The sequence below is a fragment of the Vulpes vulpes genome, chromosome 1, assembly GCF_048418805.1.
Source record: "Vulpes vulpes isolate BD-2025 chromosome 1, VulVul3, whole genome shotgun sequence".
In the NCBI taxonomy this organism is placed as follows: domain Eukaryota; kingdom Metazoa; phylum Chordata; class Mammalia; order Carnivora; family Canidae; genus Vulpes; species Vulpes vulpes.
The window spans coordinates 150,063,336-150,082,823 of NC_132780.1; the positions used below are offsets into that span (position 1 = coordinate 150,063,336).

Below are 19,488 nucleotides of genomic sequence, written 5' to 3' on the forward strand. Positions count from 1 at the left end.
TGTGAAAGTATAAATCTCACTGGTAATGATAAACATATAATTAAATTTTAAAATACTCTATTATTATAATGATAGTAGCCAATTACTTATAAATCTAGTGTGAAGGTTAATATACAAAAGTATTAAAAATAACTATAATTACAATAATTTGTTAAGGGATATGCAAGATAAAAAGACTTGTATTTTGACACCAAACACAAAAAATGTGGGCAGTGGAGAGTAAAAATGTAAAGCTTTAGAATGTGTTTGAAATTAAGTTATCATCTAAAAACAGACTATTATGAATATAAGATGCTTTATGTAAGCTTCAAGATAAACCACAGAGCAAAATCCTATAGCAGTTACACAAAAGATAAAGAAATCTAAGCATATCACTATAGACAATAATCAATTCAGAAAGAAAGAGAACAAGAGGAAAGGAACAAAGGAATTACTAAACACCTAGAAAATAATTAACAAAATGGCAATAGTAAATCCGTATCCATCACCAATTACTTTAAATGTAAATGGACTAATTCTCTAATCAAAGGACATAAAGTGGCTATATGAATATATGAATAAGAAAACAAGACCCAACCATATGCTGCCTAAAAGAGACTCGCTTCAACTTCAAAGACACATGCAAACTGAAAACAAAAGGATGGAAAAACATATTTAATGCAAATGGAAACAAAAAAAATCAGAGACAGGTATATTTACATCAGACAATAAGACTTTAAGTCAAAGACTGTAATAAGAGACAATAAGAGTCATTATATAATGATAAAGGGGTCAATCTCACATGATATAAGAGTTGTAAGTATTTATGAACCCAGCATAAGAGCACTAAATATGTAAAGCAAGTCTGAAGACAGATCTAGATAACATTCTGAAGAACGAAATAGACAACAATAGTATAAATAGTTGGAGGACTTCAATACATTTAACAATGGATAAATTATCTGACAGACAATAAGAAAACTCTGGACTTAAACTACATGTTAGATCAGATCAACCTACAGACATTTACAGAACATTCCATCCAAGAGTAGCAGACTATACATTCTTCCCAAGTAAATAAGGAATATTCTCCAGTTGTGGTATGTTAAATAATAAAACAGGTATTAATACATTTAAGAAGATTGGAATCATAGCAGCAACCTTTCTGACCACAATGGTATGAAACTAGAAATCAATTACAAAAAGAATACAAAAATTCATAAACATGGAGATTAAACAACATGCTCCTCAACATATAATGAATGAAAGAAGAAATCAAAAGAAAATAAAATATTACTTGAGGCAAATAAAAATGGAAGTACAATATCCAAAAACATAGGATCCAGCAGAAGCAGTTTTATGAAAGATGTTCATTATGATAAATAAAAGATCTATCTAATAAAATATAACTTAAATTTATATTTCAAGGAACTAGAAAAAGAAGAACAAACAAAACCCCAAGTTAGTAGATGGAAGGAAATAATAAAGATCAGAGTAGAAATAAAAGATATAGAGACTAAAAACACAATAGAAAAGATTAATGAAACTAAGAGCTGGTTTTTAAAGAGATTGACTGAGAGAGTGTGTGTGTATGTGAGGAAGGAGGAGGGGTAGAGGGAGAGGGGGAGAAGGGAGAGAAGAAAGGAAGAGAAGCATAGTCCTTGCTGAGTGTGGAGCCTGCCATTCACAACCCTGAGATCATGACCTGAGCCAAAATCAAGAGCTGGATGCTTAACTGATTGAGCCACTGATGTGCTCCAAGAGCTGGCTTTTTGAAAAGAAACAACATAGAGAAATCTTTAGCTAGATTTACATGGAAAAAAATGAGAGAGGAATCAAACAACTAAAATTATTAATGAAAGATGAAACATTACAACTAATATCACAAAAATTAAAAGGATAGTAAGAGATTACTATGAACAATTATATGTCAACAAATTGGACAACTTAGAAGAAATGGATAAATTCCTAGAAACATACAGCCTACTAAGACTGAATCATGAAAAAGTAGAAAATCTGGACAGACCAAATGCTAGTAAGGAGATCACATCAGTAATCAAAAAGCTTCCAACAACAAAAAAAAAGTCCAGGACTAGAATGTTTCAGTGGTGGATTCTACCAAACTATTAATGAAGAATTAATACCAATTCCTCTCAATCTCTTCCAAAAATTAGAAGAAGAGGGAACATTTCCAAATTTACTTTATGAGGCCAACATTACCCTGATACCAAAACCAGATAAGGACACCACAAGAAAAAGAAATTACAAGTCAATTTCCCTTATGAACACAGAGGCAAAAAATTTCAACAAAGTATTAGTAAGCCAAATTCATCCATAAACCATGATCAAGAGGGATTTACTCTAGGGATGCAAGGATGGTTCAATACTAACAAATCAATGTAGTATACCATATTAACAAAATGAAGGATAAAAAAGTCATATAATCATCTCAATAGATACAGAAAAAAGCATTTGACAAAATTCAATATCCATTGTTGATAAAAGTTCTTAACATAGTGGGTATAGGGGGCACAAACCTTAACATAATAAAGTCCATATATCATGATCCCACAGATACTCAATGGTGAAAAGCTGAAAGCTTCTCCTTTAAGATCAGGAACCAGACTAGAATGGCCACTCTTGCCACTTTTATTAAATATAGTACCAAAAGATATAGCCAAAGCTATTACACAAATAATGATAATAATAAATAAAATAAAAGGCATCTAAATTAGACATAAAACTGTTTTTATTTGCAGATAACATACTACTACATATAGAAAATCCTAGGGATCCCTGGGTGGCGCAGCGGTTTGGCACCTGCCTTTGGCCCAGGGCGCGATCCTGGAGACCTGGGATCGAATCCCACATCGGGCTCCCGGTGCATGGAGCCTGCTTCTCCCTCTGCCTATGTCTCTGCCTCTCTCTCTCTCTGTGACTATCATAAATAAATAAAAAAAAAAATAAAAAATAAAAAGAAAATCCTAGTGATTCTATTAAAAAAAAACTTGTTAGAATTACTAATAAATTCAGTGAAGTTGCAGGATACAAAAATCAATAGACTACATTAGTCTTGTTTCTATACATTAATAACCATCAGGAAGAGAAATTAAGAAAACAATACCATTTACAATTGCAACAAAAAGAATAAAATACCTAGGAATAAATTGAACCTAAGTGGTGAAAGCTCCATACAATGAAAACTATGACACTGATTTAAGAAGACACAAATAAATGGAAATATATTCTCTGTTTATAGACTAAAAGAATTAATATTGTTAAAATGTCTAAACTAACCAAAGTAATCTACAGATTCAATGCAATCCCTATCAAAATTCCAATGATATTTTTTTACAGAAATAGGGCAATCCTAAAATATGTATGGAACCATAAAAGACCCCAAATGGTCAAAGCAGTCTTGAGAAAGAAGAACAAGGCTAGAGGCATCAAACTTCCTGTTTCAAACTATATTACACAGCTACAGTAATAAAAATAATACAATATTGGCATAACAACAGGGACATACATTATTAGAACAGAATAGATGGCCCAGAAATAAACTCACATATATGCTCAATTACAACAAAGGAGCCTAAAACATACAATGGGGAAAGGACAATTTCTTCAAAGAATGGTGCTGGAAAAACTGGATAACAACATGCAAAATGATGAAACTGAACCACTATCTTCTACAATACATAAAAATAAACTCAAAATGGATTAAAGATCTAAATGTAAGACATGAAGCCATAGAACTCCTAGAAAAAGAACACAAGTAATAACTTCTTTAACATTGACCTCAGTAATATTTTTCTAGATATGTCTCCTGAAGCAAGGGAAACAAAAGCAAAAATAAACTATTGGGACTATACCAAAATGAAAGGCTTTTGCACAGTGAGGAAAACCATTAATAAGACGAATGGCAACCTACTGAATGGGAGAAGCTACTCATAAGTGATATATTCAATAAGGAATTAATATCTAAAATATATAAAGAACTTGTACAATTCAGTAATAAAAAAGCAAACAATAAGATTAAAAAATGGGCAGAGGAACTGAAAAGACATTTTACTACAGAATACATCCAAATGGTCAACAGATATATGAAAAGGTGTTCAACATCACTAACCATCAGGGAAATACAAATCAAAACCACAACGAGGTAACATTCACACCTATTAGAATACAATTTTAGGGACACCTGGGTGGCTCAGCAGTTGGGTGCCTGCCTTCAGCTCAGGTCATGGTCCTGGGATCTGGGATTGAGTCCCACATCGGGCTCCCAGTAAGGAGTTTGCTTCTCCCTCTGTCTGTGTCTCTGCCTCTCTCTCTCTCTCTCTCTGTCTGCATCTCTCATGAATAAATACATAAATCTTAAAAAAAAAAAGAATACAATTTTATGGATCCAATTTTAACTGGAGAGACGTGACATCCTTTAGGTTTATTTTAGCTAACTGATCAATGTTTATTAATTGCGGTATTTGTATTGTCTAAAGGCACTGCTCAGTAGAAAGGGCACACTTCTGTTTGTTGATATTTTTTTCTCTTATTTTCATAAAGCAGTTCTTGGCCTTTGATGAAAATTTAGTGCCCAGATTAACTTAATTTATATTGTAAGAAATGCAACTATAAAATAAGGGTGATCTCGACAAGACTGATCTGTATGATCTTATAATATCCTATGTAAATCAACATGGAAAACAAATGAGGCATCTGTGTTTATTTAAATAACTAAAAAATGCATTTTGATATATTGAGATGATGTATGTTGATAGTTCACTTGAATTGTCAAACATTATACAAATGTAAAGCATTGCCACAACCCGAGTAAAGACTGCTTGCAAGCCTCCTCTAGGCTTCATCCGTCAAGTTTTCAGTGTTATTGGTGAAAGAGGCTATGAAGCAGAGGCCAGGAAAAAGATGGATTCAGTGGCAGGTGCTTATTTTGATTGAGCTCCCCTGGTGTACTCTCATTCATGTTGAAATCCTTTCAGTCTCATTTCTACTAATCCACCATATTGCTTCTCCAAATAAAGTACTCACATGGTAGGCTTTCTCTTAAGCTGGTAACTGAGAAAAGAGTATTGACAAAGACTAATGCCTAATGCATAGTTTTCTGCAGTACAGAAAACTCTCTCTTTCCATTATATTAATCCACAGTCTTTTCAACAGCTTTTTGAGGGTAGCAGTTTTCATGTCTTTTGTGGAAATAAAGAAATGGATATTGGAGTTAATATGATTCACTTATGATCTAAGCCCTAGTAATGGCAGATGCAAAAATTTGATGCAAAATCATGAATTCTTTAGACCACCCCACATGACAGATTAGTGTTTGGCCAATTTCCACCAAGGCAAAATGTTGTTCAATATTTGACTCATTCATCATTAGCACATTTATGAGGAGACTGAGAAAAATGGAAAAGCAAATGAAACTCAGGCTGCTCATTTGTAACTTCTCTGAATGGAGGAGTAGATTAAAATCTATATTGTAGGAAATTTTGGAATTTCCACATACTATTACAATCTGTGAATAAATAAATGAGTATAATTAATAAGAAGCAAGGAGTGGTGTTTTTCTTTCAGTAATGACTGAGTGGTTACTATCAGACTAAGCTTCCAATAGATAATAGTTATAATGCTTGACAAAATATTTTTAAAAACCTATCTGAAGATACTAGAGAGTGACCAAAAGCAAGCAGGAACTGAAAGGGACTGTACACTTGGAAGAAGGGAATAACACAGTGAATTTTCTGTTTTTGTGGCTTTGACAAGCGTAGACATCATGGTACATAAAACCACTAAAATTTAAAGAATAACTTAAACAGGCAATGTTCACAGCAATCTGACTTGAAGTATTGTAGATGAGAGTTGGAGAGACCATGGCATCTAGGAAGTGACTTAGGGAAACTTCAGAAGGGATTGAGTGAAAGTAGAAGCTCCAAATTCTGCATATAAACTCCACCCATATCTCTGGCTGACCCCTTAACTATGCATGTGTAGCTCTGTTTGAAGCAGCACCATTAAGAATAAAATAACTGAATATAAAATTTCAGCTGCCATCCACGACAAAGAAAATAAGATGCTATAGGCTAAATATGTGTCCTGCCTCAAATTCACATTGTTGAAATATAATTCCCAATGTGGAAATAAGGTCTCTGGAAGGTGATTAGGTCATATGAGTGGTGCCATCATGAAAGGGATTAATGTCCTTATTAAGGAAGCTCCAGAGAGCTTCCTCATCCCACATCTTGTCACTATGTATGGAGATATAGTGAGAAGAAAAACATCTATAAACCAGGAAGCAGGTCCTAATGTAGTAGTGCATTGATAGTGGACTTCCAGCTTCCAGAACTATGAGAGAGAAATTTCTGATGTTTAGAGGTCACCCAGTATATGGTATTTTTGCTATAGCAGCCCAAAGAGACTAAGATATAAGAGTTTGAAGTTTGATTTAATCTAAGCTGTGTGCTAAAACAAAATAAAAAATTAATGCTCTTTAAAGTAACATAACAGAATGCATAAATTCTACCATTCATAATGTCCAGGATACAACTAAAAATTACTAGGCATGTTAAGAGATAGGAAAATGTGACCCACACTTAAAAGAAAAGGCATTCAATGGAGACTAATCATGAGATGACCCAGATGTTGGAATTAGTACACAAGGAGTTTAAAGCAGGGATTATAATTCTATTCAGTACATAAAGGAAATTATCTTAATGAATGAGCAAATAGGTCAGCAGAAAAATATAAATGATATACATAGAAAAAGAATGAAATAGATATTCCAGAACTACAAAATACCCTACCTAAAGTTGTATTTCATATGAGCTTAATAGTAGGTTGTGATGACAGAAGAACCAGTAAGTTTGAAGCTAAATATATATTACCAGTTTGAAAGCAGAATAAAACAATGGGGAGAAAAAGCAGAACCTCAAGTACATGTGGGCATCTACCAAAAAGTTCATTTGTAAGATTGGAATATCAAAAAGAAAAAAATTAGAAATTGGGCCAAAAAAAATTAAGGACTCAATGGTTGAAAATATCCTAAATTCAGTGAAAGTTCTAAGTTTATAGAGTCAAGAAATTTAGTAAACTCCCATTAGGATAAATATGGATATGCATAGTCAAATTGTTAAAATCCAAAGATAAAGAGAAAATCTTGAAAGCAAACAGAAAAAATGATATATTACATATAACTTAGCATCAATTTGAAATATTGGTGACTTCTCATAAGAAACAATGAAAATCAGAAGAAAATGGTTAATTTTTAGAATGCTGAAGGAAAAAAAATGATCAACCCAGAATTTTATTTACACTGAACATATTCTTAAAGAATTAGGGTGAAATAAAGATATTTCATAATAAAACTAAGAGAATCTTCTGCGAATAAACTTTCACCAAAGGTGAAAGAAATGAGGTCTCATATACGAATAAAGAACACTGGAAATAGTAAACATATAAGTAAATATAAGGACTATTTTTTCTTATTTCTTTAAAATACTTATGATAATTGGGGTACCTTGGTGGCTCAGTCAGTTAAGCATCTGCTTTTGGCTCAGGTCATGATCCCAGGGTCCTGAGATCAAGCCCCACATTGGGTTCTCTGCTTGGCGGGGAGCCTGTTTCTCCCCCTCTCTCTGTCTGCTGCTCTGCCTGCTTGTGCTCTCTTTATTTATCAGTCTCTGTCAAATAAATAAATAAAACCTTAAAAGAATATATGATTATTTAAAAAATTATAAAACTCTGTTGTGGAGCTTATAACATGTAAATATACAAATACAAATGATAACATAAAGGAGCACAGAGGTGGCAAATGGACCTAGATAATTGCAAGAGTCTTATGTTTTACATGAATTGGTATATACATAGTAAACTGTGAAAATTTAAGGATGTATATTGTAATCCCTAGAGCAGCCACAACAGCTAGAAAGCCTATAGACAAAATGAAATTATTTATTTATTCAAAAGATGGTTAAAGGAAGAACAGAGGATCAAAAATCAATGGCACAGAGAGAAAGAAAATAAAACATAGTAGACTTAAATCCAATAGCTATGGATTTTGCTTAAATCCATAGCAAAACAGTTGATCTTTGAACAACATGGGTTTCAACTACGTGACTCCAGTTATATGTGGATTTTTTACAGTATAGTACTATCAATGTATTTTTTGTTCCTTATGATTTCTTTAATAGCATATTCTTTTCTCTAGCTTACTTTATTGTAAGAATACAGAATATAATACATATAGAAAATATGTGTTAATTGAATGTTTATCAGTAAGGCTTCTGGTCAACAGTAGGGTATTACTAGGTAAGTTTTTGGGGAGACAAAAGTTACACATGAATTTTTGACTGTGTGAGGGTTGGCACCCCCTAACCCCTGCATTATTTAAGTGTCAACTTGTAATTGTATTAAATCTAAATGGGCTAAAGGTTACAAGTAAAAAGCTAGGGATGGGGGGATGGTAGAATTTTAATTTAGTAGCAAGAGGAAATTAGAGAACTATTAGAGTGGCAATTTTACTTCTGATCATATAGGTTGTTGAATTCTAAACTGATTTACCCATGAGACTGTGTAGGTTCTCATATTTATCATATGGTTTGGGTATCCTTCCCTTATATCGGGGATATACAATCTCTAGAAAATGTCCTTAAATTCAAATGTGAAGAAACAGAGGTTAGGGTCTGAATGCTTTCTCTCTCAAGAGGCCTTTGTGATTCTACTGCAAATTTCTTCCTAGTATCCAGCATTCCATATAATAAGATTTAATTTGCCTACATAAATAACTTGGAGGGCCGCTCAAGTAACTTTTTACAGGACAAAGATTACATATCCTAGATTAAGAAAAAAATAGTACGATAATTGTAATTATTACCTTGATAACTACCTTTCTTTCAGTAAAACTGAAAGCTCTGTCTCATTCCTCTTTGTCTCCCCAGCAAATTAATCCAGGGCCTGGCACAACAGTGGGCATTAAATAAATAACACAACGTGATTCCTAGTCCTAGAAGTAATTTACAACTGCCTTTTAAATACATTTACCTGTATATTATTTACTAACTTTAAAAACTACTTTTATTAATGAATAATTTTATATAATAAAAAGTTTCCATTTTAAGTGTATAGTTTGATGTTCTTAATAAATGTATACACCCATGCAACCACCAACACAATCAAGATATTTGTATATGGGGAACAATGCTAGAAATTATATCAATAAGGAAAGCCTAAAAACTCTTCATGATAAAGAATTATTGGTCCTCTATTCTCCAATTCACAAGGTGTTTTCATTTTTTTCTCTCTTACCAGACTAATTACCCCAAATTCTAGGCAGTACTGTATATAGGAAACCCTAAAGACTCCGTCAGAAAACTACCAGAATTGATAAATGAATTCAGTAAAGTTGTAGGATATAAAATCAATTTACAGAAATCTTTTGCATTCCTATACACTAATAATGAAGCAACAGAAAGTGAAATTAAAAGGGTTGCATGGGTGGCTCAGTTGGTTATGCATCCCTTTTTCTTTTTTTTAAATTTTATTTATTTATTTCAGAGAGAAACAGTGAGAGTATGACCAGGAAGAGTAGCAGACTCTCCACTGAGCAGGGACCCCCCCCGCAACTTGATATGGGGCTCAATCTCAGGACTCCAGGATCATGACCTGAGCCCAAGGCAGATGCTTAGCCAAGTGAGCCACTCAGGTGCCCCTGCACCCAACTCTTGATCTCAGTTTAGGTCTTGATCTCAGGGTCATGAGTTCAAGCCTCACATTAGGCTCCAAAGGAAAAAAAAAAAGTGAAATTAAGAAAACAATCCCATTTAAAATTGCCCCCAAAACAATAAAATATCTAGGAATCAACCAAAGAGGTGAGAAACCTGTAATCTTTTCACCAAAGAGGTGAAAAACCTGTAATCTGAAAACTATAAAACACCAATGATGATATAAAGAATGGAAGAATTATGCTCAAGGATTGGAAGAACAAATATTGTTAAAATGTCTATACTACCCAAAGAAATCTACACATTTAATACAATTTCTATCAAAATACCAACAGCATTTTTTATAGAACTTGTGCAAACAATCCTACAATTTGTATGGAACCATAAAGACCTGGAATAGCAATAGCAATCTTGCGAAAGAAGAACAAGGCTGGAGGCATCACAATTCCAGATTTCAAGTTATATTACAAAGAAGTAGTAATTAAAAAGTATGGTATTGGCAGAAAAATAGACATATAGATCAACGGAACAGAAGAAAAAACCCAGGGTTAAACCCATGATTATATGATCAATTACTCTTCAACAAAGGAGGAATGAACATACAATGGGAAAAAGACTCTTCAACAAATAGTATTAGGAAAACTGGTCAACCAGATGCAAAAGAATTAAACTGGACCACTTTCTTTCACCATATACAAAAATAAACTAAACATGGATTAAAGACCTAAATGTGAGACCTGAAACCATGAAAATCCTTGAAGACAGTACAGGGAGTAATAATCTCTCGAACATCAGCTGTATCAAAATTTTTTAATCATGTCTCCTGAAGCAAGGGAAGCAAAAGCAAAAATAAACTACTGGGACTTTATCAAAATAGAAAGCTTCTGGACAGCAAAGGAAACAATCAACAAAACTAAAAAGCAACCTACAGAATTTTATATTTGCAGATGACATATCTAATAAGAGTTGTGTGTACAAAACATATAAAGAACTGATCAACTCAACACCCCCCAAGACAATCCAGTTTAAAAAATGGGCAAAAGACAAACATTTCTTCAAAGAAGACACACAGATGGCCAACAGACACGTGAAAAGATGTTCATTACTTACCATCAGGGAAATGCAAATCAAAACTACAACGAGTTATCACCCCACACCTCTCAGAATGGCTAAAATAAAAAACACAAGAAACAACAAATGTTGGTGAGGATACGGAGAAAAAGGAAGCTTCTTGCACTTTTAGTGGGGTGCAACCACTGTGAAAAACGGTATGGAGTTTCCTCAAAAAGTTAAAAATATAACTACCCTATGATTCAGGAATTGTGCTACTAGGTATTTACCCCCACAAAATACAAAAGCACTCTATGTTTATTGCAGCATTATTTACAATAGCCAAACTATGGAAACAGCCCAAGTGTCCATCAATACTGAATGAATAAATAAGATGTGATATATATACCATGGAATATTATTCAGTCATAAAAAAGAATGAAATTTGCAACAACCTGGAGATAGACAGTATAAGGCTAAGTGAAATAAGCCAGAGAAAGGCAAATACCAGATGATTTCAATCATCTGTGGAATTTAAGAAACAAAACAAATGAGCAAAGGGAAAAAAAAAGAGAGAGAGAGAGACAAACCAAGAAACAAACTCTTTCCTATAGAGAACGAACTGATGGTTACCAGAGGGGAGGTGGGTGGGAGGATGGGAGAGATAGGGGATGGGGATTACAGAGTAGACTTATAATGATGAAAAAATTTAAAATGAATGAAAAAAATTAGCCTAAACCAAAAACAAACCAAGAGGCAGGCCTAACAATAGCATCTTCTGATAGCCTCCAAACTGGAGAATTTCAAAGCAGATTATCTGTGTTATAGTCAGTGGATAAAAAAAAAGAAGAAAAAAGTAGATCCTCGGCAACTGCTACTGATTCTGCAGTTAACAGAAGTTTACCAATCATTTAACATGCATGTGGCTCTGTGGTTGCTGCAGGGATCTAGTAGTGAGACAGCATTTATTGTCCAAGAGGTCACAATCTCCTGTGACCTCTTGAATGACGGTGATACAAAAATAATCATAATGCAAATGTGTCATAGACACATGGGGATTACTAATTGAGGTTTAAATTTTTTTAAAAGATTTTTAAATTTTTCTTTATTCATGAGAGACACAGAGAGATGCAGAGACATAGGCAGAGGGAGAAGCAGCCTGTGGGGAGACTGATGCGGGATTTGATCCCTAGACTCCGGGATCACTCCTTGAGTGGAAGGCAGATACTCAACTGCTGAGCCACCCAGGTGTCCTGAGTTTTTTTTTTTTTTTTTTTAAGAGACCAGCCATATCTTTAAAACATATTTGGTGTTTATTAAAATAATAACCTAGTGTGATAATCTATGGAAGTCAAGATTAGGATGAAGGAGCCAGGCCTTCTTTATTTTTGTTGTTTTTTTTTCAAAGCAGTTAGAAAACTTGCAAAGACAGGTTTCTCACTTGCTTATCGCTCCAGACTCAGTCTCTCAGTCAGGAACCACAGTTTTCCACTAAAACTGGCACAAAATGGGTTTCTGGAATGTGAGAATGATGGAAGAGTGGCTAAAGTTCAAAGTCGAGGTAGCCTTCCTCCCCTGAGAATAAAGAAATCACACCAGGACAAACAAAAGAGAGAGAAGTGTGTATGGCAATAGAGTTTAGGGATTGATTGGAGTTAGAAAGTTAAATTGATAATTCTGGGCTCAAAACCAAAAGTGGTACTCAGATCCATCCTCACTGATTGGGAAGAAAGAAGCCCTCTTCCTAGAGCTGGCAATAACGAAGCGTCCTCCCCACTAACCCCACTGGGAAAGTGTCCTGTGCACAGTTGGAACTGTGAGTCTGTGTAGACATGTATGTCTCCTATAAACTAGTTTCAGACCCCAAATCCCCTTGGTCACTGGGCATGCTCAGCTTTGTCTTCCGCAGAAAAGTGGATTTGGGCGGCGGGGGCGGGGGGGGGGGGGGGAGGGGGGAGGCTCCAGATTTTAGCTTCGGCAACTTGGGGCCGGACAGGCTGGTGGTGTCTGGCAGGAGGCCACAGGTGGAATCTTGAAAGAGGCCACAGGTGTGAGGACTAGGGGGCAGCTGGGAGGAGCGTCAGAGTAGGACCCCAAGGACAATCCATCAATGTGACCGATTTTGATCTGGTCCGCAGCCCTTTGTAAAGGAGCCAGTTGGTTCTCTGGAGACAGGGGGAAGTGAAGTTCAGGGTTCTGGTCCTAGTCCGTGGGAATGAATCAGGCAGGGGCTAGGGAATGAATGGTCGTTAGTACTCATTAGTACGCCTCCCGAGTCCTCCCCTGCAACTCCCTTCTTGGGCTGCAATCTCCCTTTGCAAGACGCCGGGTGTAGGCGCAGAAGCGCACGCGCCGGAGGGAGGATGCTCACCGGGCAGCCCCCACCTCCCCCGCTCTCCCCCCTCCTCACTAGCCCAAATTAGTCGCCAGGGGCCAACATCTGGCCGCGCTCGAACAGGCTCCGAAACTCACCTTGGCTACCTCGTTCTTTGCGTTTGGACTCCTGATGGGGTGCATCGATGCCTCGGAGAATCTTACAGACTCTCCGACCCCTGGGCTTCTGGGGGTGGGGGAGAGGGACTTCCTAGGGCTCTGTGTGCCAACAATGATTCCCGAAGACGTGCGCCCAGGAGCACGGCCTGCAGGCGGTGCCCGCGGCCCCGAGGCACGGCCGCGGCCCCCGGCGCTCACCTGTGGGGCGGAGGGCAGCCGGAGCCCCCGAGACCGCCCCGAGCCCCGCGCTCCGGGCACCCGCGGCGCGCCAGTGCGCTTCGGGGCGGGCCTGCCTGACCCCGGAAGAGAAAGTTGTTTTGGGGAAGGGGAGCGAGGAGGCGAGAGAGGGAGTGAGTCACTAAAGACCGAAGTTGCTCTGCTCCCCTCGGGCCGCCTCTCCTCTGCTTCATCTGTACCCCAAGCCCCACTGGGGTCAGGCTTCCTCGGAGGGCCGGACCCTCCCCCGGCCGCTCCCCGCCGCCGCCCCGAGTCCCGGCCGGAGGAGGGGGACAGGGAGCGCCCGGGCCGCAGGTTACGACCCTCTCGGGCTGCAGGTCTCCAGGAAAACCCGGAGCGGAGCATCCCCGGGCCGGGAAACGCCCTCGCGCGCGCCCACTGGCGCGCATGCTCAGTCGCGCCGCGGCGGCCGCGAGTAGGAAGCTCCGCGCGGCAGCAGCGGCCGCGGCGGCGCGACTGGAGGGTGGGAGGGGACGTCCCGGCCGGCGGGCGGGGGCGCTGGGACTCTGCCGGGGCTCCCGCCGGAGCTTCCTGCGAGCGTTTGGGACCGTGAGCCCCGGCGCGAGGAGCTAGCGAGCGCGGGAGCCGGCGAGCGCCGAGTGGGCAGCGGGCGGAGCGGCGCCGCCGGGCGGAGCGGGCTCAGAGCCCGGGGCTCCGCGGCTCGGCTCGGGACCCGGCGGCGGGGGCGGCGATGTTCCACTGCATCCCCCTGTGGCGGTGCAACCGTCATGTGGAGACCATCGACAAGCGCCACTGCTCGCTGGTCTATGTCCCCGAGGAGATCTACCGCTACGCCCGCAGCCTGGAGGAGCTGCTGCTGGACGCCAACCAGCTCCGCGAGCTGCCCGAGGTGAGTGGCCTCACCTGCGCGCCGCGTCCGGGAGGACCGGGACGAGCCTGGCCAGCCTCCCCCCCCCCCCCCCCCCCCCCGCCGTCTCCTCCCTTCCCCACTCGCCCCCTCCTCTCCCACCTCCAGACCCGGTGAGGCAGGTCCCGCAGAACCACCACTACCTGTATTCACCTGCTTCTTCCTCCCTTACCGCCCCCCCCCCCCCCCCGCCCGCAGTTAAAGTTCCTTGTCATTTTGTACAAAGTGAGCGACTTGCTGTTTTCCAAGCAGTCGCCAGGGCTTGTGCGACTAGGGGAACGTTCTGGGCTTGGCAAGTAGTTTAGACACACGTCTAAGTACTAACAACTGGTACTTGAACCCAGGCAGGTGAGGAGCCAGGTGGCTCGAGCTGTTCCAGGGGAAAGGACGGAGAGCGTGGCATCCGCGCCCTGGGCAGTTTTCCTTGCGGTGCATTCCCGGACCCCCGGCCGGGGCGCGTTTCCCCTGCTGGCCCCGGCCGGTCCGGAGGAGGTGGGCTGCGCTCCGGGGAGCCGCAGTATCTCGGCATCTTCCGAGGAATGTGCCCTGGGCCTTATCGCTGGTGGGCAGTGCTTGGAAGTGCTGTAGCCTGGCCGGCCGGCCTTGCTCCGGGACCTGTCGAGAACTGAGGGTGGGTGGGGGTGGGTGGGGGTGGGTGGGCAGGAGGAGATCGGGCTCGGCGGAGAGCTGTGCCTTGGGAGCTGTGCGCAGGTGCCCAGGTGCCCGCTGCTGGGACCCGGCCTGCGTGGACCTGTGGCGTGGAAGGGGTCGCTGTGAACGTCAGCAGAGGCAGTGCCTGGCGGGCCAGTCTTGCAGGCGCTTCTCTCCCAGCGGGTGCATCCAGCCCGCTGACTTCTGCCCTTGCAGTGATGCGTTACCTCTTCAGGGTTGTTTACGTAAATTAATCAGTCGGCGGAGGCTGAACTCAAGCACCGCATGCTGATTGAGCTTTAATGGAGGGTCTGCGGCTGCGAACTTTTAACCTGCGAGTTGGCCTCGGGAATTTAGCTTGAGTAACCCTCAAGGAGGAAGGTATCACAAATCTCAGGGTGTGCAGGAAGTCGGTGTGCAGTAATCCAAAGGTGTGCAGGAAGTAGGGAGACTAGACTGCTGGGAGTTAGGGGGAGGACCCGAGGCTTGGAGCGTTGGAACTCGAATATCTTTCTTGTCCTTTAGTAACACGAGGCCAAGACGCCGTCGCAGAAACACTCGCTAGTCAACGTTCTGGCTTGTTAAAATGGTCTGATACGTTCTTCAGTGCCGACCGAGTGTTTTAGTGTTTTAAAAAGCAGAACACTGTGTGTGTGTGTGTGTGTGTGTGTGTGTTTTTAATATTTCAAGTGTTATTCTTCTTGGATTAACTTTCCTTGGTTCATGTGGAATTGGATGGTTTGCTCTGTGTAATCATGGAGATTATCCTCACTAGGATCTTTGCAAAGCCCCCCAGGCTTTATTTAGCTTAGGAGCCGAAAAGCCATCCAATTCCCTCAGGCATTTATTATTTTGCAGGCATTTTCAAACACACGGCTTTGTCTGGCCTTTAGCTTCCTTAAATTTGACTCGAAAGTCATAAGCTCCCTTACTGCCTTAAGTTGTAAATAAGTTTTAGGCATTGCTGTTGCCAGAAAGACAGAATATGTTATTTAATACTTTTCGAGTGTGTCAGAATGAAGTTATAAAGGTTGACTGAAAAGCTGCTTAGCTAGAAATGTTTCAGTGTCCTTTTTGGTATTTTTGTTTGTTTGTTTGTTTTTGTAGAACTGGAAGATTTCCTTTGACTGGATTGGCTTTTCACTCCCTTCTGCAAAGTTTGTGGGTTTTCCTGTAATGTTGGGGAATTCAGCTTCGTAAGGGGAAATTATGGGTTTTGGAAGTGTTAGGTATTCTTACTGATCCTAACTGGAAACTTCTCAGAAGCCCAAAATAGTCTGATAGCACTCTGTAGATGCAGTAAACAAACAAGCTTTTCAGAGGCTAACAGTGGTCTTGCTTATGGGTAATTATTGCTCTTACAGCTCTGAAATTAGTTTTATAGTTTCTAGGTTAAAACCTGTTTCTTCATGACTTACTGTGTCTGGGCGCCTGGATGTGTATAAGCCAGACACGAACAGATACTTCATTCAGAGTTACAGTCTTTCCTTGGGCTGTTGTTTTGCTTCTGAGATCTGTATTACTCATTAGCACTGCTCACTGCTACCCCTGCCCCCTCCTCCAACCTCTGTCTCTCTACTTGCCCCATCACCAGGGGGCCTCTTTTGCTGACAGACCTAGATTCCTGTGGTGGTGGTCATGCTGGCTATCTGTTCTCTTTTCTGTAATTTGTTTGGAAGCACAAACCAGGGGGGAAGACTGCACCCCCTTCTCCAACAGCAAAGACAGACCCACTGTCTAGGCTTCAGGATAATGAAAAGCGTCTCTCCACTGAAAGGTTTGTAACCTTGGATTTGCTTGAGTCCCCTGTTTTGCAGATTGAAACTCGGAACTGAAGTTGACTTTTTCAAGGCCGTCCAGCTGGTTAGATGCAGAGTCACAGGTTGACCCCCTGGTCAGCAGTTTTGGACACCTAGTAGGAATGTGGCCTATTAAGCTTCTCACACCCATTAAAACATCAGTTATTTGGCCCCTCTTGTTTTACTAATGTCATTAAGCCTGGCCTCTGTCAAACATTTAATGATCCTTCATCATTTGTCGTTGCTGGGAATATAGAGATTAGAGAAGGTATGATTCTTATGAGCTACTCACAGCTTTGTAGGGAAACAGATGACTTTAATACAGATGTGGTGGGTGTGGGATGGAGGGGGCATTGCAGTTAGCTTGGTAGCTACTTACCTAAGTTAACCTTTTGCTGAACCTGCATTCCCATCTCTTCAGTAGTGGGTCCGCCTTGTGATTAGCCTCTCAGGACTGTTGTTCCACAGGGAGGCCTTGGAACAGTCATCATTAGCCTGACCACAGATAGATAATAGTCTCACCATCCTATTTCCATCCACCTTTTCCTTCCCACTTCCTCCTGGCTCGATCCCTTGGCATATGTATTAACAGACAGTCTGACTCTAACCTCCTTGAGGTGCTGGCATGTTTTTGCTCATCCTTATGAGTGAGCACAGAGTTGGGCACCCAGGTCCTGCTCAGTAAACTGCTTTATCTTTCAAATGAAATTAGCCCTGTCTGCTACAAATCTTCCTTCTCTGCTTCTTTCTCTTACTTTAAGCATATCACTGCTCTGATATCTCTCCTTTTCTAATGTAGTCAGAGAATATTCAAGTTGGGAGTGATTTTTTTTTTTTTCAGGACTATCTAGCTGGTTAGATGCACAGCGTCTGGTGGCTTCAAGTTGGAAACCACTTCAGAAGTTAAAGGTCATTGATAGGGTGAGGCTGTTTTGTCTTCTCCAAGGTCCTATGCCCCACTCTGTACTTCCTCAGTTTTCCCAAGATGCATGGATTGTCGAATACCTTCATGTATGTGTGTTTTACTGTGATCTCTCTGGCTCCAATACAGAGCTTAGTCTAATAGGCAGCAGTTATTTTGAATGAATGCTCTTGAGCCCAGACAGCTTATAAAACTGAGTTTCATCTTGTCACCTACTCTTAATTGGAGTTCAGTTGACCTTTTGATGACTGCCAGATGACATTATCTCAAATATCTACCCCCTCCCATTATTCTTTGTCATATCCTGCTTATTTTTTTCCCCTACCCCTAGAGCACTATTACTAACTCTAGACCATATACTTGCTTACTGTTCTTTATCTCCCCAGCTAGAACATCAGCTCCATGAGGGCAGGGATGTTTTTGTTCATGGCTGAACCTAGAACAGTATCTGGTATATAGTGGGCACTCAGCATGCTTATCGCATGAGTGATCTTCCCATGTAATGTCATGGCTAGGCTGCCCCTCTTTCTTAGCCATTGTGATCCCCCTTCCTACAGTCTCATATCTACTGTACACCAATCTATTGAAACTAGTCATGGCATAAAGTAAATTCAGTAGTCTTGATCTTACAGTCTTTGTTCTCCATCTCTTCTGTGCTGGGCACCTTTGTCTTCTCTTTTTGAAATAATTTTTATGCATTGTAAACATAATTTCTCATTATGATTTCAATATCTCCAATTGTTATCTGGTAAGAGGATATCCATTCCCACTTGGAATAAGTCCCTTTTGTCTTAAACTTTCCACGTTACAATTTAGGTCTGTCTCCTGCAGTTCCATTTCTGACGGAACTTTCTTCCTACACACGTCCTTGGACCAAGGCTCTTTGGGCTTGTCTTGAAGGAGCAGAAACCAGGGGTGCTGCAGTCACATAGCTCAAATGCTGCTCCATCACTTGGATGCTTTCTTCAAGACTTGGTTTCCTCACTTGCTATTTTAGAACCCACTTTTTAGGGTTTTTCTGAGGACTATAGGGATAATGCATGCAAAGCGCTTATACTCGGATATGAAATGTCTAAGATCTTTGTAGATACTGTGGCAAGACATTTAAAAAAAATAAAACCATGTTTCTTAACCTAGAATTGGAAGACATTTTCCTGGAAGTTTGTAAATTATTTTTTTAAAGCAGGAATTAAAATTTTAACGTTCTTTTCAATAATAATTTTTTAAAAATCATAGATTCCATATATCTAGATCAAGTCACAAATGAGTAGTGCCATAAGGTTTTAGTAGTGCTATAATCTGTGTTTGAGCACTCCCTTACTTGTCTTTAGCTAAGGGAGAAAGAACAGATGTGGGCTTATTGCAGAAATCATGTGTTTGGGTCAGATGATAGCTGGGAGTTACATGAACAAAGGTTTCATGGGCATTTGTTAGAGAAGAGCGATGGGTAGCTGAAGGGGTCACAGAGCCCTTGGTGGTGAAGGCAGGCAGAATTGTAAGGAACCTGCTCCGAGGTAGTGCTGTACCGTTGTGCGCAGCCATGCGATGACTGTAAAATTGTCATCTGTCATGTTACATTAATGTTGAGTTCTTTTTTATTGTTTTTTGTCAGATTTTTAAATTCATTCACCTTATAGTTTTAAAAGAGCTAAAGCTCAAGGAGGACATACCTAGTTTTGTGTTAATACATACTTATATAACATCGTAATAAAAATAACTTAAGTCAAACCTTAAGAGGAAGGGAGCCCAAGAGAGGGGTTTCCC

At 40.3% G+C, this 19,488-nt stretch overlaps 2 protein-coding genes across 12 annotated transcripts in view; one reads left to right on the top strand and one right to left on the bottom strand.

The window, feature by feature from the left end:
- Window positions 1–13,365, bottom strand: part of KLHL31 (kelch like family member 31) — a 141,375-nt gene extending 128,010 nt beyond the window's left edge. For all 11 annotated transcript variants that reach the window (XM_072734043.1, XM_072734071.1, XM_072734083.1 and 8 more), the window contains exons 1-2: window positions 13,227–13,365; window positions 10,815–10,873 (exon numbers count right to left, since the gene is read on the bottom strand). In XM_072734043.1, coding sequence (XP_072590144.1) covers window positions 10,815–10,817 — 3 coding nt within the window. In that variant the 5' untranslated portion in view covers window positions 10,818–10,873; window positions 13,227–13,365. The remainder of the gene's footprint in view (window positions 1–10,814; window positions 10,874–13,226) is intronic.
- An 810-nt stretch (window positions 13,366–14,175) lies between these two features.
- Window positions 14,176–19,488, top strand: part of LRRC1 (leucine rich repeat containing 1) — a 130,038-nt gene continuing 124,725 nt past the window's right edge. The window contains exon 1 of the mRNA XM_025991075.2: window positions 14,176–14,334. Within this exon, the coding sequence (XP_025846860.1) occupies window positions 14,176–14,334 (159 nt within the window). The remainder of the gene's footprint in view (window positions 14,335–19,488) is intronic.